This window comes from Eptesicus fuscus, chromosome 19, assembly GCF_027574615.1.
Source record: "Eptesicus fuscus isolate TK198812 chromosome 19, DD_ASM_mEF_20220401, whole genome shotgun sequence".
Classification (NCBI taxonomy): domain Eukaryota; kingdom Metazoa; phylum Chordata; class Mammalia; order Chiroptera; family Vespertilionidae; genus Eptesicus; species Eptesicus fuscus.
In genome coordinates, this window is record NC_072491.1 from 52,600,596 (window position 1) to 52,624,846 (window position 24,251).

General features: G+C 43.8%; 1 protein-coding gene across 1 annotated transcript; it reads right to left on the reverse strand.

Moving 5' to 3' along the window:
- Positions 1 to 1,510: 1,510 nt before the first annotated feature.
- On the reverse strand, positions 1,511 to 15,344 carry LOC103288772 (protein FAM170A-like). The gene is made up of 5 exons (XM_054708374.1): positions 15,076 to 15,344; positions 9,625 to 9,774; positions 5,171 to 5,320; positions 3,451 to 3,600; positions 1,511 to 2,139 (listed from the first exon to the last, which is right to left on the reverse strand). Exons 1-5 carry the CDS (start codon positions 15,107 to 15,109, stop codon positions 1,511 to 1,513), a joined length of 1,113 nt encoding a protein of 370 aa, XP_054564349.1. The 5' UTR covers positions 15,110 to 15,344.
- Between the last annotated feature and the right edge of the window lie 8,907 nt (positions 15,345 to 24,251).

Below are 24,251 nucleotides of genomic sequence, written 5' to 3' on the forward strand. Positions count from 1 at the left end.
AGTCACAGTTTAAACAGCCTGATCTTTCAAAAGAGAGGAATTGAAGAGTGGAAAAACTCTTTGTTGCAAAGGATAACTCACCACCACCGCTACCATCACCACCACCAATACCCCAATCTCTCTCTCTCTCCTGTTTTAGCTTCCAAGTTATCAGTACAGATTGGTCAGGGATAGATGTTTACTCGGGGTAACTGGGTCGGATGATGACAGGAAGGCAGAGAAGTAATGACCTCACTTGACTAGTCTGACTTGCCCACATATTTGGCAGAAAACAGAGCCTCTTTTCAAAGGAAGAAGTAAAAAATACTCAGATGCAAACAACAGCAACTGTAATCTATCTCTGAGCTTCTATGCACTTGCGGACACACGGGAGCATATATAGTTTTTATACATGTGTTTTTATGGGGAAGGATGCAGCACAAAATGAAAAGTTACAAGACAATTTAATATGAATACATAAAGATATCCAAAATATCATAGTACAGGTTTAAGCTTTAATAATTTCAAAAGGGCAAAAGCTACAAATTATAAAGATCATTTAAAGGTGGATCTATTTTAATTTCCATTCTCCCTTATAGTTTTTGGAATTAGAAATAATACTTTTTGAATTTTCATTTTTTCTTACCCTCTGAAGATGGCAGAGAGAAACATTAACATTGACAGTTCAAAAGGTACAAAGTCAAGTAAGTATAAATGACATGCATGTAAATAAAAATGGAAATAGTGTCTTTCAAGTTGGTAGCTCTCACCCTTCTAAAGTTATTAACCTTAAATATGCACAATGACATTTTAGAAACCTGTATATATACACATATGTTAATTAAATATTAGAGTATCTGGTAATTGTTCATTGTGTGCTCCATTCTTCCCCATGGATATGTATGTATAAGAAGTGTATATGCACCTGTGTTTCCACAAGTGCATAGACGGTTAGAGGCGGATTAGAGTTGCTTTTGCTTTCATCCATGCAGTGCCTTTTTATACCTCCATAATGTCTGTCTTCCAGCCAAGTAATTGTGAGGGTGAATACATCAGAGGGTGATACTGGAAAAAGATATATCTTCATTTAAAGAAAGGGATATAGAAAAATATGTAAGTTTTTTTAACAAAGACCAATTTCATGGAAAAGTGGAGGTGAGTACAGGGGATGGGAATTACAATCTGTACTATCAAAATTTTAGGGTGTTTACAGTCTTTTGCATCAAACATGCATCAAGGATGGTATATAATAAACTTGGATAGAGGAAAGGCAGTGTCTGGGATGGTGTGCTCTGCCTTCTTGACCCTCAGGAAAGTGGTGGACGGTATTACAAGGGGCTGTCTGCTGAGACAGGTGGTAGGGGTGTAGAGATGGTGGTGGTAGATGTGAGTAAAAAGGTTGGATACTATGTCTGCTCGAAGGGAATGAAGCCTCCTCAGTGGAGTCTAACCTTCACTTCCTCTCTTTTAGGGGCTGAAAAACAGTCTGTTTAGTTGTACAAGTTTGTCTTCATGCCAAATGTTTTTCCTTCTAGAATCTAAATGTTGCCTTCTTTTTTCTCTCCTTCTTCTTCCTCATACGCTCTTTGTACTTGAGATGAGCCATGGCCCTATGGAACACATGGCAGCTGAAGCCCTCCCTGACCCCGCACTCCACATGCTCCTGGAGGACTTCTAGGCTGGGGAACACCCGGCAGCAGGCCATGCACCTGAACCCACTGTCCAGGGCCACCAGCCACTCAGGCGTCTTAGCCCTGGGATACCCGCTTAGATCTGGAGGCTGTGCTGGACGGTCAGCCTCCCCCCTTTTCTCCTGGGCTCTGCTGTCTAACATCGGCTCACGGGCAATTAGGTGTTTCTTCTCAGACATGTGAGAGAAAGGGACATCTTTATGGACCTTTCCAAGATAGGTCATTTCTTCCATTTTGATCTTTTTTGAGGGTGGCACCATCCCTTCCTTTGTATGGAATAAGACGGCCACACCCCTTTCCAATTGTACACGCATATAGTACATTTTCATGGGCCTCACATCTGTCCCATGTACTGGGGACTGAAAGGGCTCGTTCTTATTAAGTGAATGGGACGGAATGTAGGTCTGTAAATAGTCAGAGGAGTCCTCCGTTGGCTCCGAGTGCTGGGATACAGGCAGCTCCTTCATTTCTAGGAAAGAAAATTTGAAACATAAAAAGATTAGAAAATATATGTAAGGACTGTAGGAGTGAAGGTACAAGTGCAATATGTGACCATGTGAAGTGAAAATAGATATGTGATACTTCAGAATTCTATGTGTGCTGTGCTATATTTGAGGTATTTACATGGCATAACTGTAAGAATGGGGATGATTAGCATGTTCATGTAGAGTTGTATGTTTCTGCTTGGACATATCTGAGAAATGTTCCATGTTGCTAAAAGAGGATGGCAAATGGGTGAGTGGATGCTTGTTATGTGGTGTGACAGTGCATGTGAACAGTGCAGGAGTGGTACATGTTTTACTGTGAGACAGTGAGATAGAGAGTGTTAGGGGAGGTGTATATGTGCTCTCAGAGTGGTCAGCTCCATGAAGGTCTCAGGCCTGGTGGATGAAGTGATATGGTCAGTTAGGGGCACAAGAGATGAGAGTTCCTATCCTTTAGGGAATGTGAGTTTGACCTAAAGAGGTTATCTATGTGAGTTTGACCTAAACAGATTGAGTTCTGAAGGGATTAAGGTAAAATATGGGAACTAAGGCCTAGCAGTCTAACTCTTAAGCATTCACCAAATAGAAATGTGTCCATAGTGAAAACTACATGCAATAGAATGCCCACAACATCACTTTTTCAAGCAGTTCAGACTGAAAGCAACCCTAATGATCAGATCATTACAGTCAATGAAAATATAATATTCATGCAATGATATACCTGTACCAAAAAGGAACAAAATTAATGTCATACGCAACATGGATAAATTCCACAAATATAGTGGATGTGCATTATTTATGGAATTAGTGTGTAAATGGGTGAGTATGAACGTAATTGTGTGAAGGAATGAAGGTAAGAGTGCACCTGGTAATGCTGCCAGAGAATGGGAAAGACAGATGAGGAGGGAAGGCCTGTGTATACGAGAGAACAAGGGAAAAGCAGCAGAAATGGGGCCTGAGCTGCTATGGAGGAGGACAGATGTGTGAGAGAGTGTGAAGATCTGTGTGTGTGCTCATCTGAGGGGAAGGTTCTGAGTAAACTCCCATGCACATGTCAGCACTGTGCTCTACCTCAGCCACAGCCGTCCCAGTGCTCATGGGGATTTGTGCTGAAGGACTGAGCCCAGTACTAGAAGGCACACTCCCTACTTGTCCCTCGGCAGAAGCCTCAGTACTGGTCCTTCTGCCCTAAAGCCGCTTTCCTGTTTTAGAGGGGAAAGTGAACTAACAGAGAGTAGACTAGGAACTGAGGTACATCTCTTGACCAACTCAGATCCCACCTGTGTATTCCTTACCATCCTCATCAGGACGGGCACGCTTGGATGGGGTGGAGACAGCGGTAGGATGTCCTGAGAAGGCAGGCTTTTCTCCTGCTGCCTGACTACAGGCTGCGGCCTCCACGGGCGACTCAGGCTGGGGCACGTTGTCTTGGCTGACGCAGCGTCCTGGGCAATGGAATAAAATAGAATATTGAGATGAGGCATTTGCCGAGGTCTGTGTCAATTCAAAAATTACATGCTGAGTGGACATGACATGTGAGGCATCTTTACTACACATGACACCACATCTCATAGAAATTAATACGAGCTTTCCATTTCAAATTCCATTGACTCCCAACTATAAGTAAACTTGCTAAATGGTGTGTTTTGTGAATATCAGTGAGATTAGGTATCAAAGTGTTATTTGAATGTAATGTGCTCGCTGTTTAAATGCATAACGTGTTGGTTAAAACCGGGTTAAGGTTTAATGTAAGGTTGATTTGGCATTTGCTAATGTGAAATGGGATGAACTTTGTGTGACTGAAAAGGTTAAAGTTGTGTGTGCTTTCTGTCTGTTAGTTCCGCACACATTTATGTGTGTACATTGCATTATCAATAATGATATATTTATGTGCTTTATATATTATGTTGTTCAGGTAAGGAATGTTGTTACTGAGAATATACTGTTTGAGACTAAGAGCAGTTGGTGTATTTGCAAAATGTGAGGGAATAATGAAAAGGGATGTGAAAATTAAGGCATATAAAAGAAATGATACCTGTGCTTTGAACAAATGGCATAGAGTTCAGAGAACGATGGGTAACATTAGGTGTGTGGTAACACGTGATTGCATTAGAAATTAAAACTATGAAAGATTGAGTTTGAAGGGATTAAGGTAAAATATGGGAACTAAGGCCAAACAGTCTAACTCTTAAGGATTCACCAAATAGAAATGTGTCCATAGTGAAAAAGACATGCAATAGAATACCCACAACATCACTTTTTCAAGCAGTTCAGACTGAAAGCAACCCTAATGATCAGATAATTATAGTCAATGAAAATATAATATTCGTGCAATGATATACATGTACCAAAAAGGAACAAAATTAACGTCATACGCAACATGGATAAATTCCACAAATATAGTGATTAGTGATAGGAGCTAGACACAAAGTATATATTGTGCCCTTCTATTTCCATAAAATGTAAAAGCAAGGATACCAATCGAGGGTCTTAGGAGTCAGAGAAATTAGACCTGTTTGCATGGGATGGACACAAATCCACCATGGAGAATTTAGATGCATGTGGAAGATTGTAGCGAAATGAATGATGGGACAGTGACAGCAAAGGGGTCTTAAATGGGATGAACGTGAATGGGAAACACTGGCTATGAAAAGATGTGGATGTGATGGTGTCTTTGCCTGGGTATCTCTGCACTCTACGTCAAGTTCAGTTCTTGAGGATCCTACCACATTGGGCCTTGGATAAGTTAGTGCTTCTCAGGTTCCTGGTAATATGACATGCCCTTGGCCAGCTCACAGGAACATATTCTTCCATGTTTCTCTGATCAAACTCTCATCCCCTGTCCTTGAAGGCACACTCCCTACTTGTCCCTCTGCAGGAGCCTTAGTCCTAGTCCTTCTTCCCTGAAGCCCCTTTTCTGTTTTTGAGGGGAAAATGAACTAAGTAGAGAGTCGGCTGAGCCATTGAACTACATCTCTTGATTAAGTTCAGATCCCACCTTTGTGTATTCCTTACCATCCTCATGAAGACGGGGACGCTTAGATGGTGAGAAAACACAGACGAAAGGTTCAGAGAAGGCAGACTTTTCTCTTGCTCCTTGACCACAGGATGGGATCTCCTCAGGTGACTTTGGTTGAGGTGCATCGTCTTTGGTGTTGTATGGTCCTGGGAAATGGAATAAAAAAGAACACTTAGATGAGGCATTTTCTGGGGTCTTTGTCAATTCAAAAACTACATGTTGAGTGGACATTACATATCAGGCATGATCATTTCATTTGACACTTGTTCTCGCAGAAATTAAGGTGCCTTTCCTATTTAAAATTATATTGACTCCAAACGATAAGTATACTCTTATTAAATGGTGTGTTTGGTGGATGTCAGTGGGATTGGGTATCTTGCATGTGATATTTCTGGAGATCTATCTATATACACTATCAACAACTTTGAATCATGCCTGAAAGACAGTATGCAAGGATTAAAAGGTGGATATCAACTCAATTTCTTCATGAAAATTTGTGCATTTAGGAGACATATGGCGTGACTTTCATGAAGTTCTTAATGAATATCCATAGATTTACATTGCTCTCTATACTGACATAGATATACAGACAGCGCTGTAAAAGGATAAAGTTTTGTTTTTGAAGAAATTATTCGCTATTATGTCACTGTCCATTTCAATCATAGCCACGCTCTTGCTCCTGTGTGGGGGGTGCAGCCTCAGTTCACCCAGCCTGGCACTGTGTGGGGGACGCAGCCTCAGTTCACCCAGCCCGTCACTGTGTGGGGGGTGCACCCTCACTTCCCCCGTCAAGCCATGCCAGGCGGAGGGGTGAGGTCTCAGGTCTCCCAGCTCCGGTGCCCGGCCCAGCCTCAGGTCCCCTGGCCCCTGCGCAAGGGTGTGAGGGTGTGATGACAATTTGCATATTAGCTTAATTAATCTTTATTATGTAGGATTAAGTATGCCGTGACAAGAAATTACATTAGAAAGTAAAATGTGAAAGTTTGACTTTTGAGGAGGTTAAAATAGAATATGGTCCCTATGGCCTAATAGTCTAATTGTAGCATTCACCACATAGGATTGTGTCCATATTGAAAAATACAGTAAATGTAATAGATTGCCCAGAACATCACATTTTCAAGTAGTTCCAAGTCAAAGCAACCTGAATGATCAGAAAAGTATAATCAATGAAGAAATAATATTCATGAATGATATACATATACCAAAGAGGAACAAAATTAACATCAGGTATAACGTGGATAAATTACACAAATATAGTAATGAGTGAAAGTAACAAGACACAAAGTATTATTGTGCCTCTCTATTTCCATAAAATTCAAAACCAGAGATACTTATCCAGGGTCTTACGAGTCAGAGAAATTATAACTCTCTGCATGGTACACAATTTCAATCCTTGTGGAATATTATAAGGAAACTAGTGGCCCGGTGCATGAAATTCGTGCATGGGGGGGGGGGTGTTCCTCAGCCCGGCCTGCACCCTCTCCAATCTGGGACCCTTCGAAGGATGTCCTACTGCCAGTTTACAGGGATCGGGACTAAACCGGCAGTTGGACATCCCTCTCACAATTTGGGACTGTCTCCAGCCGCTCACCTGCCTGCCTGATTGCCCCTAACCACTCTGCCTGCCAGCCTGCTCGCCCCCAACTGAACCCCACTGATGGCCTACTTGCCCACAACTGCCCCCTGTGCCAGCCTGCTCACCCCCAACTGCCACCCCTGCTGGCCTGCTCGCCCCACCTTCCCTTCCCACTGGCCTGCATGCCCACAAATGCCCCCTGCTGGCCTGCTCACTCCAAACTTCTCCCCCCCCTGCTTTCCTGATCACCTCCAACTGACTCCACTGAAAACCTGCGCAGTCGAACTGGCCCCCCTGCTGATCTGTTTACCCCCAAATGCCCCGCCACCCACCAGTTTGATCACCCACAACTGCTGTCTCCTCCTGGCCTGATCACCCCCCAGTGACCCAAGCTCCCAGTCCTTCCTTTTTTTTTTTTTTTCCAGCGTCTTCTTGAGTGGAGGCCAGGGCCGGCTGAAATCAAGTATCTGGAATTTATTTATCTTCTATAATTGAAACTTTGTAGCCTTGAGTGGAGGACATGGCTGGCCAGTGCGGGCGGGAAGCTTGGCTTCCTTCATTGCTGGGGCAACCCAAGCCTATTGCTTGCTCCAGCTCCGTGGCCGCCACCATCTTGGTGCTTTAATTTGCATACTCTCTCCTGATTTGCTGGTGGGCATGGCTTGTGGGTGTAACAGAGGTACAGTCAATTTGCATGTTTCTCTTTTCTTCGATAGGATAGATGATGGAGAAAGTGAGTTCAAAGGAGTTTGATATGGAATGAATGGGAATGGGAAAGATTGTCTATGAAAATAAATAGATGTGATGGGATCTTTGCTTGGTTATCTCTACACTCTACCTCAAATTCAGTTCTGGAGAATCCTACCTCTTTGGACCTGTGTTAAGTTATTAGTGCTTCACATGTTTCTGGTAACACAACATGCCCTTTTCCAGCTCATATAAAAATATTCTTCCACGTTCCTCTGATAGGCCCTTTCCCACTATTTCCTCAAATAGAATGCTGTTTTCCACTGATCTCCTTGGGCTTGCTCCAGTCCTATTACTTGTTTTTCCCTTGGAATGGATTGCTTCCACTGTTGATCCTATAGAAGACGATGCAGAAGCATTCCTCTTTTTGTCCTTGGCATACTTGTGTTGACTAATAGGCAGAACTATTCAGCTCAACCCTGGATTCTGTCTAGATCCCAACCGCCCTTTGCATCCTATTCGATAGTCCCTCCTTAGCAGCACTATTTAGCTTATCTTTAGAAGAGATGCAGGATAAACTGTCTGAAGAAGAAGCCTTGCATGCTTTCTGGCCTTGAGTTAGGGCCAATGCCTTGTTCTGTGCTGTGAAGCATCTTCTCATATGTATGTTCAGTTTTGCTGAGAAATTAAATAAAAATAATAGATATATATAGTTGATGCTTGTTATTTGTGTATTTATCTGTCCATTTAACATACAAGGAGAGTTTACTTTGTGCCATGTTCAGTGAGCACACATGGCCTTCATGTTTCTTGATAGTGTAATATGATTCCTATGGAAATATTGAATGCGCAGAAATATTTATTGTGTCAATATATGTCATGGGAGACTGGGTTTGCACAAAGAGTTCTTTGGAAATGGACAGAGACTGCTGTCCCCTTTCAACCTGGACATCCTACTATGTTGTATTTATGAGCTTCCCTTGCAGGTAGTCCTGACCATGAGGTGACATTCTGCAATAGGAAATGAAGGGCAATGACAGGTTCCACTTCCAGGCATCACCATACACTCCTCCTGTGTGCTCCTCCGGGCTCCTCTGCTCCTCGCTGACTGGGATGCAGGATGTTACAGGTTCCAGGACAGGAAACATTTTGAGTGATTGTTGGAATGCTCAGATAGAAATTTTCAAACATAAGAAAACTAGAAGATGTGTGTGAAGGTGGTGGCAGTTAAGATGGCCATGACCTACGTGAGCATGTGGAGTGAAAGTTCATGTATATGTTTTATTTCAGAATCCTGTGTGTGGGTTACTTTGTTTGATGTGATTACATGGTATAACAATGTGCGAATGAGAATGTAATTTGTGTGCAAGTTTTTGCCGAGTGGTATGCATATTCTGGGACTTATCTGGGAGTGTTGTCCATGTCTGTAAAAGGGGATGGTGACTGAGGGTGTGCATCTTTGCTATGTAGTGTGACAGCACATGTGAACATGTGCAGGAGTGGTACCTGTTCTTACTTGAGATTTTGAGAGGGAGCATGTTAGAAGACATGTGTGTGCACTTTCGGAATGTTCAGCTCTATGAAGGACTGAAGGCCTGGTCACTGAAGAGCCATAAGGTTAAAGACACAACAGATGAAATTTCATTTCCTTCAGGGCATGTTAGGTTACCTGTGTGGGTTATTTATGGAATTAATGTGTAAATGGGTGAGTCTGAAAATGATTGTTTGAAGGAATGAAGACAAGAGTGTATCTAGGTAATTCTGCTAGAGAGTGGGAAAGATAGATGAGTAGTGAAGGTCTGGGAATATGAGAGAACTAGGGAAAAGAAGGAGCATGGAGCCTAACTGGGTATGAAAGAGGACAGGAGTGTGAGTTTGTGAGAATCTTTGTTTGTACTCATTTGATTCTTAGGTTCTAATTAAACTTTCTTATACCTCTTGGCATGGTCCTCTACCTCAGCCACAGCTGTCCCAGAGCTGTTTGGTGGGGATTTATGCTGAAGGACTTTGCCCAGTTCTGGAAGGCACACTCCCTACTTGTCCCTCTGCAGAGGAATTAGTGCTGGTCCTTCTGCCCTGAAGCCCTTTCCTGTTTTTGAGGGGAAAGTGAACTAAGTAGAGAATAGCCTGAAGAATTGAGGTACATCTCATGACCAAGCTCAGATCCCATGTTTGTGTATTCCTTACCATCCTTATCAAGACGGGGACGCTTCAATGGGGAGAAGACACCGATGAAACCTTTAGGGAAGTCAGGCCTTTCTCCTGCTGCCTGACGACAGGCTGCGGCCTCCACAGGTGACTGACGCTGAGGCGTGTCCTCTTGGGTGTTGCATGGTCCTGGGCAATGGAATAAAGGAGAACATTGACATGAGGCATTTTCTGAGGTCTGTGTCAATTCAACAACTACATGTTGAGTGGATATTACCTGTCAGGCATGCTCATTTCAAATGACACTTGCTCTCACAGAAATTAAAGTGACTATCACATTTAAAATTCCATTTACTCCAAACTATTAGTAAATAGTTATTATATGGTATGTTTGGTGGATGTCAATGGGATTGGGTATTTTGCATGTGATATTTCTGGAGATCTATATGGATTATCAACAACTTAATATCATGTCTGAAAGACAGTGTGCAGGAAGTAAATGTTGGGTATCAACCCAATTTCCTCATGAAAAAGTGTACAATTTGGAAGTATGGGGTGTGAGTATCATGAAGCATTCTGCATGAACCCATATATTTACAGTATATTGCTACCTATAGTGATGTTGCTATACAGACAGAGATACAAAAATATGAATTTTTATTTTTGAAGAAATTATTTTATATTATTACGTCACTGTCCCAGTTTCAACGTCAGCCAAGCCCAATTCTCATCAATTCTATGTCTCATGAATGTGTATTATTCATATTTGTAGCAAAATACTATGGTGAAGGTAATGTGTGTGGTGTTTGACTTTATAACGTATTGGTTAACACTGGGTTAAGGTTTAATGCGTGATTGATTTGGCTTTGCAAATCTGAATATGGGTTGGGCTTTGTGTGACTGAGGAGGGTATATGTGCTCTTTGGGTGTTAGTTGAGCACATATTTATGTGTTTATATTGCATTTCCTATAATGGAGGATTTGTGTGTTTTTCATATCATGTGGTTTAGATACGGAATTTTATTACTGAGAATGTTCTCTTTGAAACAAGTGTAATTGCAAAATATGAGGGCATAATTAAAGAATGTGAAGATGTGAAAATGAAGGTGTATAAGAGAAAGAGTACCTTTGCTTTAAAAAAGATGGCAAAGAGTATAAAAAAGAGTGTGTAAATTAGGAGGCCAGTAACATGTGATTGCCTTAGAAGTTGAAAGGATTAAGGACTGAGTTCTGAAGGATGAAGATAGAATATGGCACCTTAGGCCCAGTGTTCCAGCTCCTCAGCATTCGCCAAGTAGAAATGTGTCCAAACTGAAAAATACTTGCAATCGAATGCCCAGAACATCACCTTTTCATGTAATTCAGACACAAAGCAACCAAAATGCTCAGAAAAGTAAGAATTAATGAAGAAATTATATTCATGCAATGCTATACAGATACCAAGAATGAAAAAACTAAAGTCAAATGCTGCATGGATGAATATGACAAATATAACGAAGAGAGAAAGGAACCAGACACAAAGTATATATTGTGAACTTCTGTATACCTAAAATTTAAAAACAGCGATACCAATCTAGTGTGTTAGGAGTCAGGTAAATTATAACTCTTAGTATGGTAGAGAGCGTGGAGAATTCAGATGCATGTGGATGACTTCAATGAAATGAATGATGGGACAGTGAGTGCAAAGGGGTCTGAATGTGAAAACATGGGCTATGAAAATATATGGATGTGATGGGGTCTTCAACTGGATATCCCTACTCCATCCAAACTTCAGTTTTGGGGGATCCTGCCAATGTTGGTGTGTTTTAAGTTGTTGGTGCTTTCACATGTTCCCGGTGACATGCCATGCCCTTGTCTGCCTCACAGGGACATGTTCTTCTATGTTTCTCTGATTAAAACTCTCTTCACTCAGCCCCTCTCCCATTAGACCCTCAAACAGAACACTGTTCTCCAGTGATCGCCTTGGACTTATCCCTTTCCTTTTAGTGTTTTTCCCTTGGAATGCATTCCTTCCCCTGATGATGACATTAAAGAAGATGCAGAAGCATTTGAGGTTTGTACTGTGCAGCCTTGTGTCCACTAAGGGGTAGAACCACTTAGCTCAGCTCGGAGTTCTGTCTAGATCTCACCCTCCCTCTGCATCCTATTCAGTAGTCCCCCTTACAGCACCATTTAGCTTGTCCTTAGATGGGATGCAGGATAAGTCATCAGAGGAAGAAGAAGGCGCCCATGCTTTCTGACCCTCAGGTAGAGCCCCTGCCTTATTTCTATGCTGCAAAGCATCTTCTAGTAAATTCGGCTTTGCTAAAAAATTAAAAATATTAGCGGTGTGGTCCATGTTTGTTATTTGTTTATTTATCTGCCCATTAACCAAACACAAAGGTTCTGAAATCCAAACGAAACCATCAGCAAAATGAAGAGAACCCACTCTATTGTAGAATATATCTGTCAATGATACATCATAAAAGGTTTAGTTTCCAAAATATATAAAGAAGTTATAAAACTCAACACCAGGAGAAGAACCACCCCATTAAAAAAAAAAAAGGAAAATTCCTGAATATACACTTTTCTAAAGAGGACATACAGATGGCCAATAGACATATAAAAAATGCTCAACATCACTAATCATCAGAGAAATGCACAGAGTCACCACAGTGAGCCCTGGCTGGTGTGGCTCAGTTGGTTGGATTTGATTCCCAGTCAGGGCACATACCCATGTTGGGGGTTTCATGCTGGTTTGGGGCTCAAGCAGCTGACAGTTTATCGATGTTTCTCTCTCTCTCTCTCTCTATCTCTATCTATCTATCTCTCTCTCTTCGTCTAAAAATCAATTTTAAAAAATCACTATGAGGTCTTACTTCATACCTGCTATAATGACAACCATTAATAAATCAACAAACAACTAGTCCTGGTGAGGATGTGGAGAAAAGGGCGCCCTAATGCACTGTTGTTCCCTGCAACATTATTTACAATAGCCAAGATCTGGAAACATCATAAGTTCACATCAGCAGATGAATTTTAAAAAAAATATGTGGTACAGTTACACAATAAATTATATGAAGCCATTAAAAAGAAGGAAATCCTACCTTTAATCACATGGGCCTAAAGATTAATGTGCTAAATGATATAAGCCATTTAAAGAAAGACAAATACCATACGATCTCACTTCTATCTGGTATCTAATGAACAAAACAAACTGACAGACAAATGAGAAACAGAGGTATGGACACAAAGAACAGACTAACACCTCTCAGAGAGGAGGAGGGGGAGACGGGATGAGAGAAGGTAAAGGGATTAGCCAAAGAGCACATATGCAGAGTCTATAGACACAGAAAACAGTGTTGTGATGGCCACGGAAAGGGGGAGTGGGTACGGGGGAAGGTGGGCAAGACTTAAGGGAGTTGGGCAATGACAGCACCTGTAATAGTACAAACGATGAAAATAAAGTTAAAATATGTAAAGCAATAAAAATTAATAATAATAAATAAAAGTGTCTACTATGTGCCAAGTTCAGTGACCACACACTGCCTCCACCTTCACAGATATTGTAATACAATTCTTATGAAAATATTAAATGCACAGCAATATTTATTGTGTCAATAAGTATCATGGGAGCCCTAACCAGTTTGGCTCAGTGGATAGAGTGTTGGCCTGCGGACTGAAAGGTCCCAGGTTCAGTTCCAGTCAAGGGGATGTCCCTGGGTTGTGGGCACATCCCCAGTAGAAGGTGTGCAAGAGGCAGCTGATCAATCTTTCTCTCTCATCGATGTTTCTAACTCTCTAACCCTCTCCCTTCCTCTCTGTAAAAAATCAATAAAATATATATTTTTTAAAAAGTATCATGGGTGACTGGGTTTGCACAAAGAAGGTTATTTTTAAATGGAACAGAGGCTGCTGTCTCCTTCCTACCTGGACATACAACTATGTTATATCTACCAGCTTCCCTTGAAGGTAGCTCTGACCATGTGATATCGTTTGGGCGATAGAAAATGAATGGAAATGACAAGTGCCAATTCCAGGCATCACCATACAAACCTCTCATGTGCCCCTCTCTTCTCCGCCCTTTCCTGGAACTGGGATGGTAATATCCTGGGTCTACTTGAAAGCTGCATGTTAATAATAAAGTTTACGTCAGCTCAGGGCCATGAACCATCCCATGCAGGAGACTTGCCCTAGTAGCCTGCACCTATGTGCTGAGTTGACATGCAAGCAGGAGATCGATTCATCTGTGTCTTAGTCACTAAAGCCTAATCTACTCCAAGTAGAGATATAAGGTGTTTTTAGAGGCACAAAAGTGGGCCTGGTACATAATTATGTTACATTAATATCTATTTTCCCTGGATTATTTATATTCTACGTGTGTGTGTATATGTGAAAAGGTGTGAATGAACATTGGCTTGTCTCATAGTTTATGCTCAATAACATCTCTAAATATGTGCAATTATTGTTTAAAAGTGAAATGAAGTCAGCCTTTTCCAAAGGTCCCCTGGAGGATGCAGAAATCCCAAACAAGTTGGAAATACCAGTTCTCCTGAGGAATGTGAGCTGCCATTAGAACTTTGGGGCTGGCTCCAATCCGTCTCCCTCCCACCCCTGACCAACGGTCCTTCCATATACTGCTCACTTGTTTACTTGTAATCTCCATAGAAACCAAAATATTCCAGTTTTCCATTTGTCAGAAAGAGCCAAACTTTCTCCTTAATTTAACCATCATTGTTCATGGTTGTTTTATTTGTATGTGTGTTGTGTGTACTCCATTTTTTCTTACATTTCACATAAGGGGCCCACATTTACATCTTCATAATCTAAAACAAACCTTTTCACACCTGCGTGAATAATTTCTGACATTAAACTCTCATCTCTATACAATGAGTTTAAATGTTCAAAGTCCACCGACCCCCCAATTTATTCCTCACCTCTAAGAGCCAGACTTTCTTCTTGATTAACAGGAAAATATACTATTAGAAAACTAGTAACAACATTTACTTTACCGATGCCTTTAGGCAGAAATCAAATACAGGGAAATACATTTCTAAGAAATATTATACTGATCAACCACTCTGTCTCTAACAGAGTAACCCAGAGGGACACGGTGCAGGTGGCACTCTAAACCACAGTGACAAGGACCCGGGCATCTGAGTTTCCTCTCATACTCCCTGGGCCCTCAACATGCACACATACATCTCTGTCTCTCAATGTCTCTCTCTCCCTCCCTCCCTCCTCCCATCACCCTCTCTCTCTTTCCCTCCTTTCTCTTCTTTCTCCCCTTCTCTTCATTCTCTCTCTTCTCCTCTCTCCCACCCACCTCTCGCTCCCCTTCCTCTCTCTTCCCATCCTCCCTCTTCCTTCCTCACTCACTCACTCTCTCCCTCCATCATCAAAACTAGAAATTCTCTCTTTCTTTAGAAAACAGTACCTGGTTACCCTATGCCTGAGAATGTGTGTAGCACAGACCTCTTGACATCCTTGCAGTTTTGATGAAATACTTGCCTTCCAGATGTTTCTGTTTTTTCTTATGCTTCATGGTTCAACTCAAATCAGATACCTTTCTCCCCCAAACTCTGCTCTCAATGTGTCAGTTGATGATGACAAAGAATCAAATTAACAAATACAATCAATATAAACAAATTACTATCAATAATAAGACACTTGAGAGACCTGTGTAAGTTGATGATGACAAAGAATCAAATTAACAAATATAATCAATATAAACAAATTACTATCAATAATAAGACACTTGAGAGACCTCTCCCCTCACAGAGTCAATGTTCTGACCAGTGCTTAGGACACCACCAGGGCAGTTATGATGCTAGTCATCGCCATGGTTTCAGTGGTGTTCTATGACCTGTGCATGACATCACTGCACCCCAGGTACCCAGCTACTATTCACAGGACTGCAGGGCCACCACACACACTGGCCAGAGTGATCCCTTTGTCCAATGGAAACACTACCATTAACTTGAATTTTTTAATTGTTTACTTCATATCTAAACTAGAGGACAGGTGACTTGAGTGAAAAAAGGCAATTATTTTATGTGTAGGATAAGCACATTCCTAATTCTCTCCAGTGGTGAGGCTAAGCAATACCTGAGAAAATTAGGCTTAGAACCATGCTTGTCTCACAGAAAGTGGTATTGTTATATATATGCTATTGGCAGTTCTATTTAACTGATGTATAAACATGAGTTATATGTGAGGTATATATTGGTGTATATATGTGGATTTGAAAATTACACACAACTCCATCATTTATCGAGTACCCCCCACTATGGGGAATAGTCTACATTTTTACAACAAGCCATTTTCTCTTTGGCTGCGCGTTTCCTTATCATGGCCCCAGAGGCTTCGGAAAAGAGGGAGCCTCTGGCTCTTGTCGTGAATTGTGTTCCTGTCGCTCCAGAAGGTCTCATTTCCAGGCGTGTTGTAGGCCCCCAGCTATATCTTCTGGAAACAGCTGGGCTCTAAACAGGGTTTGAACTCTATAGACTTTTTCCTTTTTACCTCCCACCCACCACAGACTATGCCTCCTCCCTTAAGAGCAGTATGTATTTACTTCCAAACCTTAGCAGTTATTTCAGAACCTGGCCATGACATAGCCTCCTCAGTCTTCCTTATGCCCAGTAGGCCCTGCCTCTGGGTCTTTCCTCATGTAACCATGGGCAGTATTTTCCAATGCTACCACCCGCACACTATTATAAATAGTGGTGGAAAGAGACTGCACTTTGGGTGGTGAACACAATAGAGATAATATATTATAGACTTGTACCCTTCAAACTTATGTTTTATAACCAATATGACTCCAGTAATCTCAATACAAATAAAAGAAACTATAAAGCAATAGATGTCCTTAAAAATTACATTTTCCAAGTATTTTGTTACTTCCAGGCTCTTCCACTTCCTCAATGTTACTCATTTATAACTTAGCACTGGGCTCTGCAAGTATCTCTTCAGTTTTACCTTGGCGCTAGGTTTCTCTGAGAAGGCATTTTCACCTTCATGTTTAAATAGCTCTCTGTCACCTGAATTATTATTTTTATTTTGATATTTTTGCTTCCCATTTGTCTTTTTCTTCAAAGTTTCTTGACCTATATTATAAATGTAGAGTTTATAATCCTAGAGAATTTAGTGATGTACTTAATAAATAAAGAAGGAGTGAGCAGGGTCAGTGAGTGTAAACCCTGGTCATCTGGTGTATGGTTACAATATTTTATCTTTCCTCATGATTCCTGCGATTTCCATAATATCTTAATTGCTATAGTCGTCCCTATATGTCATCTAAGATATACTTTTGGATCATCTTTTACTACTAACGAGATGGCTAAGATAGACACCCTCATTAAAACACCCATTATTAGGTTTCCTTAAGGAGGACGTAAGAATTAATAGGGTAAGATAGTAACACTATATAAAATATAATAATTAAAGCGTAATGTGCTAATTAGACCAGACATCCTTCCAGATGACCTACTGGACAAAGCCGGGGCTTTGAGGGAAGCCCGGGTCCCGGGTGCCTGCTCGTGGCCAAAAGGAAGCCCAGGTCCCCAGTAAGAGAGGGAAGCTGGTGCCAGCATCCGGGGGAAGGAAGGCCTACTCTTGCACGAATTTCATGCATCAGACCTCTAGTACTATATAAAACATTTTTAAGCTACAGGGTTAGCCCTTGCTGATAAACAAATGATCCAAAGGACCTGGTATAGCCTGGGTTATGTAGCTTCCATTCTCATTATTATATTGTTCTTGTGAAGTTGGTGGTGGTATTTACTTTCATCATTTTTTGGCTGTACCATCCAATCATTTTATCTGAGGCTCCTTGGTGCCTTTTAACCAATCCATCCCTTTTCTCTCTACTCCTCGTCAGTGTGTACATGTATGTGACCATCCACTCTTGTGCTGTTGGACTGAATTATCTCGACCTAAATCCTTACTTATTGTAGGAGAAAGTGTTGCCAAAGCAGAGTGGCCAAGCTGGGAACTATTCAGGGCATTGTGATAGCCCCTATATTTGAGAGATAGAGAATGCAATTCTGAAATGGAATGGGAACAATAACCATCGTAATTAAGAAGAGCTCTATTAAAGAAGAGAGAAATGATTCTCAAGGCTACTCCTCAGGAATAATAGCATATTACATCCTCAAATATTTGTGAGAACACTGTATTTACATTGCATATAAATATATACTCTCTTACCAGAAATGTTGCTTTCTTTTTTAAATTTCTTTATTGATTAAGCTTTTACATGTATCTTTATTCCCCCATTACCCCCCTATCCTTCCCCCCCCACTCATGCCCTCACCCCCCTGTTGTCTGTGTCAATTGGTTAGGCTTATATGCATGCATGCAAGTCCTTTGATTGATCTCTCGCCCTACCCCCACCCTTCCCTACCTTCCCTCTGAGGTTTGATGGTCTGATCAATGTTTCTCTGTCTCTGGATCTATTTTTGTTCATCAGTTTATGTTGTTCATTATATTCCACGAATGAGTGAGATCATGTGATATTTATCTTTATCTGACTGGCTTATTTCACTTAGCATAATGCTCTCCAGTTCCATCCATGCTGTTGCAAATGGTAAGAACTCCTTCTTTTTTACCGCAGGGTAGTATCCCATTGTGTAGATGTACCAGTTTTTTAATCCACTCATCTGCTGATGGGCACTTAGGCTGTTTCCAAACCTTAGCTATTGTAAATTGTGCTAGATGAACATAGGAGTGCATATATTCTTTATAATTGATGTTTCTGATATTCCCAGAAGAGGGATCACTGGGCCAAATGGGACTTCCATTTTTAGTTTTTTGAGGGAACTCCATACTGTTCTCCACAGTGGCTGCTCCAATCTGCATTTAGGAAAATTTGGAACTTGAGACAAGACAAACAATTCCTATGAAAAAGCTCCTGGAAGCAGCTTGGATGGGCCGGAAAGTTGGGTGGGGCACGGCCTCAGGGAATCAGGATAGGAAAACAGTGTGAGCTGAGGTGATGTGATAAGAGTCTCAGGTATGGTGCCCATCCTCTGGCTCTGTGGGGGAAGGGCTCATCAAAGAAACAATGGCTCCTGCTAGCACTTCTGTCTGGGAGACTGCTGCCCTTCCAGCTCTGGCCCTGATGCCAAACAATTCACTTCTTCCCCTTAAGTCTCTGGTGCCCCCTTGCTGCGACTTAGAGGGAGTGAGACTGAACTGCTGGGGATTCCAGCAGCCTCAGTTTCCCTCAGCCCCAGTCCCCACTGGTTTTCACAGGCAGATGTTAAGGGGACTTCTCATCCTGGCGCTGGAACCCTGGCCTGAGTGGCCTTGTGTGGGACTGGGACCCCTCACTCCTCAGTGAGGACCTCCACAGCCAAGTTATCCTTCCTGATTTTTATCCGCCACCCATGGGAGTGGGACCAGTCCCTTCCATGTCTCCAGTCTTGATGTGGCTTTTTCTGTTTGGTAGTTTTAGGACTTCCATTCAGGTCAATTTCAGGTAGGTCTAAGTCAGTGGTCGGCAATCATTAGTCAACAGAGCCAAATATCAACAGTACAACGATTGAAATTTCTTTTGGGAGTCAAATTTTTTAAACTTAAACTTCTTCTAACGCCACTTCTTCAAAATAGACTCGCCCAGGCCATGGTATTTTGTGGAAGAACCACACTCAAGGGTCCAAAGAGCCGCATTTGGCTCGTGAGCCGCAGTTTGCTGACCACAGGTCTAAGTGATGGTTGTTCTCTAGTTTGGTTGTAATTTTGATGTGGTTATGGGAGGAGGTGAGTACCCTCTTTACCTAAGCGCCATCTTGGTCGGAAGTGGTGTCTGTCTTTTTTCCTTTTTATGTCTCCTTTTCTTCCTCTTTTTCTCTCTCTCAGCATGTCTATATTTCTTTTTTTTTTTTTTTTTTTGGTCTATCATTTTAGGGTAATTTGAAAATAGAGTACGTTTACCCCAAATATTTTTTTTCTTTAGAATTAAGGACAGTCTCTTACATAAGCATAATCCTACCTAATAAAAAGGTAATATGCAAATTGACCATACCATCGACATGCTCACCAGCCACGCCCACCAGCCAATCATAGCAAGTATGCAAATTAACCCAACCAAGATGGCTACAGCCACAGAGAGCAAGGTTTCCCAGGCAACAGAGGAAGCCACGCTTTCCTCGAGCTGTTGCAGGTATAAGCCTCCACTCAAGCTACAAAGTTTCAATTATAGAAGGTAAACAAATTCAAACAGAAATGGCGGCAGAACGGAGCTTGAGAGAGCAAGCCAGGGTTGCCAGCGGCAACAGAGGAAGCAAAGCTTTCCACACACCCTGTCCAGGCCCAGCCTCCGCTTAAGGCTACAAAGTTTCAATTATAGAAGGTGAATTAACTGCCACAGAAATGGCTGCCGGCCATGGAGGGAGCAGTAGGCTTAGCTCCACTCCAGGCTACAAAATTTCAATTGTAGAAGAAAAATAAATTCCAGAAACCACGGCCTCTGCTTGGGTTGCCAGGGGGTGTGACTGGGCTGCAAACCACCACAGGCCCCTCGATCAGGCTGCCCCATGCCCCAAGGGAACCCCCACCCTGATCTGGGACACCCTTCAGGGAAAACCAGCTGGCCCCCACTCCTGCAGCAGGCCTCTATCCTATCTAATAAAAGAGTAATATACAGATTGACCATCACTCCAACACACAATATGTCTGCCCCCATGTGGTCAAAGATCCTGCCCCCATGTGGACACAAGATGGCCACTACAAGATGGCCAACAGGAGAGGGCAGTTGGTAGGCACCCGGCCTGTAAAGGGACGGCAGTTGTGGGGGACCAGGCTTGCAAGGGAGGGCAGTTGGAGGTGATCAACCCTGCAGGAGAGGGCAGTTAAGGGGTGACCAGGCTGACAGAGGTGGGAAGTTGGGGGCAAACAGGATGGCAGGGGAGCAGTTAAGCATCAACCAAGCTGGCAGCAGAGTGTTTAGGGGGTGATCAGGCTGGCAGGCAGAAGCGGTTAGGGGGAATCAGGAAGGCAGGCAGGCAAGCATTTGGGAGCCAGCAGTCCTGGATTGTGAGAGGGATGTCCGACTGTCCATTTAGACCCGATCACTGCCCATTTAGGCCCGATTGGGCCTAAACGGACAGTCGGACATCCTTCTAGGGGCCCCAGATTGGAGAGGGTACAGGCTGGGCTGAGGGAAAACCCCCCTCTGTGCACGAATTTCATGCACCGGGCTTCTAGTATAATTATAAAATAGGAAATAAAAGCTTGATACAATACTATTATCTAATCAACAATTCATATTCAAATTTTACTAAGTGCCCAAAAATTACTTATTTTCTCAGGCTCAAGATCCAATCTGGGATTATGTGTTTTATTTCATTTTCATGCTTCTTTAGTCTTCTGTTAATCTGGGAACATTTCCTCAGACTTTCTTTATGTTTCTTGATCTTGTCATTGTTGAGCATGTAGGCCAATTTTGGACCAGTCTGATACTTTCTCCTGTATAGGTTTAGGTTATATGTGTGGTAGGAATATCAGAGAAGCTGTCCTGTCTTTATCTCAGTGCCTCATATCAATGTTGGTTTACCTCAACATCGCCACTTGATTGTGATGATGTCTGACAGGTTTCTGTGCTGTAAAATTACTATTTTTACCTTTAAAGTTAATAAGTAATTTGTGGTGAGATGGCTTGTGACCATGTAAATATCCTCTTCACCATCAAACTTTCACTCACTAATCCTACCTAATAAGAGAGTAATATGCAAATTGACCCTAACTCTGCTACACCCACAAGCCACGCCCACCAGCCACGACCACCAGCCAATCAGGAGCAAATATACAAATAAACCCAGCCAAGATGGCTACAGCCACAGAGAGCAGGAGGGAGGCTTGGGTTTCCCGGTAACAAAGGAAGCGAAGCTTTCCGCCTGCCGTTGGGGGCCTAAGCCTTCACTCAAGACTACAAAGTTTTAATTATAGAAGGTAAATAAATCCAAACAGAAATGGCAGCAGGCACTGAGCTGGAAAGAGCAGGAGGCAATGGAGGAAGCAAAGCTTCTGCAGCCCTGGCTGGCCTAGGCTTCCACTCCAGGCTACAAATTTTCAATTGTAGAAGATAAATAAATCCCAGATACCAGGGCCTCTGCTTGGGTCGCCAGGGGGCATGTCCAGCCTGCAAACCACTACAGGCCCTTCACCCAGGCCACCCCACACCCCAAGGGAACCCCCACCCTGATCCGGGACACCCTTCAGGGCAAACCAGCTGGCCCCCACCCATGCACCAGGCCTCTATCCTATCTAATAAAAGCGTAATATGCAGATTGACAATCACTCCAACACACAAGATGGCTTCCCCCATGTGGTCAAAGATCCTGCCCCCATGTGGACACAAGATGGCCACCACAAGATGGCCAGCAGGGGAGGGCAGTTTGGAGGGACCAGGCCTGCAAGGGAGGGCAGTTGGGGGCAATCAAGCCTGCAGGGGAGGGCAGTTAGCAGTGACCAGGCCAGCAGAGGATGGAAGTTGGGGGTGACCGGGCCTGCAGGGAAGGGCAGTTGGGGGGACCAGGCCTGCAGGGGAGGGCAGTTAGGGGTGACCAGGCCTAAAGGGGAGGGCAGTTAGGGGTGACCAGGCCTAAAGGGGAGGGCAGTTAGGGGGAATCAGGCCAGAGTGGAGCAGTTTGGCATCAATCAGGCTGGCAGGGGAGTGGTTAGGGGGTGATTAGGCTGGCAGGCAGAAGCAGTTAGGGTCAATCAGGAAGGCAGGCAGGCGAGCAGTTGGGAACTAGTAGTCCTGGATTGTGAGAGGGATGTCCAACTGACCGTTTAGGATCGGGCCTAAATGGGCAGTCGGACATCCCTCAAGGAGTCCCAGATTGGAGAGGGTGCAGGCTGGCCTGAGGGACACCCCTTCCCCTCGTGCACGAATTTCGTGCACTGGGCCTCTAGTCTATACTAACAAAAGGGTAATATGCTAATTAGACCAGGAGACCTTCCGGACAAAGCCATGGTGGTGGGGCCGAGGTTGGGACAATCAGGCCAGGAGGGAAGGGCAATTAGGGGTGATCAGGCCAGAGGGGAGGCAGACGGGGGCAAGCAGGCCGGCAAGGGGAGGCAGTTGAGGGTGAGAAGGCCAGCGAAGGGGGCAGTTGGGAGTGAGCAGACCGGCAGGGGCTGCATTTGGGGGCAATCAGGTCAGCAGGGGGGCAGTTGGGGGCGAGGAGGCCGTTGGGGGGGGCAGTTAGGCCAAGCAGGCCAGCAAGGGAGGGCAGTTGGGGGCAAGAAGGCTAGGGGGGGGCAGTTGAGGGAGAGCAGGCTGGCAGACAGAGTGGTTAGGGGTGATCAAGCAGGCAGGCAGGTGCGTGTTTAGGAGCCAGTGGTCCCAGATCATGAGAGAGATGTCTGACTGCCAGTTTAGGCCTGATCCCTATGGTATCGGACCTAAAACTGCAGTTGGAAATCCCCCGAGGGGTCCCAGATTGGAGAGGGTGCAGGCCGGGCTGAGGGACACCTCCCTCTGCCCCCGTGCACTGGGCCACTAGTTCATTTATGATTTTCTAAATCTATTCTTTTTTTCTTTATATCAATACTAGTGACACAATGCACGAAATTCGTGCACATTAAAAGGGGACTAATTAGAGGAAATAATTTAATATTGCTATTTGCCCTTTCTCTATAATAGAAGTGTCAGAGATGAAAGAAAATTAGTAAAATGTATATGAAAACCTTCCTCCTGTCAGAGACTGGGGCTCACCACAGAACCCAGAGTCAAGTCCCCACCCACTCACATGCACCTCAAAATTGCGTGAGACCCAGACCCAGCCGGCCCCCCCAACCCCCCATTGGGCTAGATCCAGACCCGGTCAGTCCCATCCTGTCAAGCCCTGCCAGGTAGGGGGCATAGCCTCAGGACCCCTGGCCCGGCGCCAGGATGGGGGATGTGACCTGTGCTCCCCCAGCCCAGACCGGGGAGGGGGTGTGCCTTGAGTTCCTCCATCAAGCCCTGCCAGGTGGGAGCATGGCCTGAGATCCCCTGCCAAGCCCCGCTGCTTGGGGGGCATGGCCTGCGGTCCCCGTCAAGCCCTGCCAGACGGGGGGCCACAACCTCAGGTCCCCCATCAAGCCCCAGGGGCAGGGGGATACAGCCTCAGGTCCCCAGTCAAGCCCCACTGGGCAGGGGCGCGGCTTGAGTTCCCCGACCCAGCACTGGGGGTGCACCTTAAGATCCCCCATCAATCCCCACCAGGCGGGGGGCGTGGCCTCAAGTCCCCCCGGCCTGGCACCGGAGCGGGCGGTGCGGCCTGAGGTCCCCTAGCTCAGCACCAGGACGGGAAGCGCACCTTGAGGTCCCCTGTCAAGCCCTGCCAGGTGGGGGACGCAGCCTGAGATCCCCTGTCAAGCCCCACGGGGGTGGGGGAGGGCATAGCCTCAGGTCCCTGCTGATTGCTTGTTAAGGCTCCTTATGGGAACTTGGCCTTAGCTTCGGGCGCAGCCATCTTTGTGACAGAGTGATGGTCAATTAGCATATTCCCTCTTTATTAGATAGATAGTAATAATGAGACAAATGGAAGGGATCAATTCATAATTTGTGTTAAACCCTTCCAATAAGTTACAGAGTGTAGTTCATAAACCAAGTTATGAGTCAAATTGTAACTTCTCAGTATGTCATAACATTTGTTGTCAGTTTGTGAAATTCAGTTGTTCACTTCACATTGTTA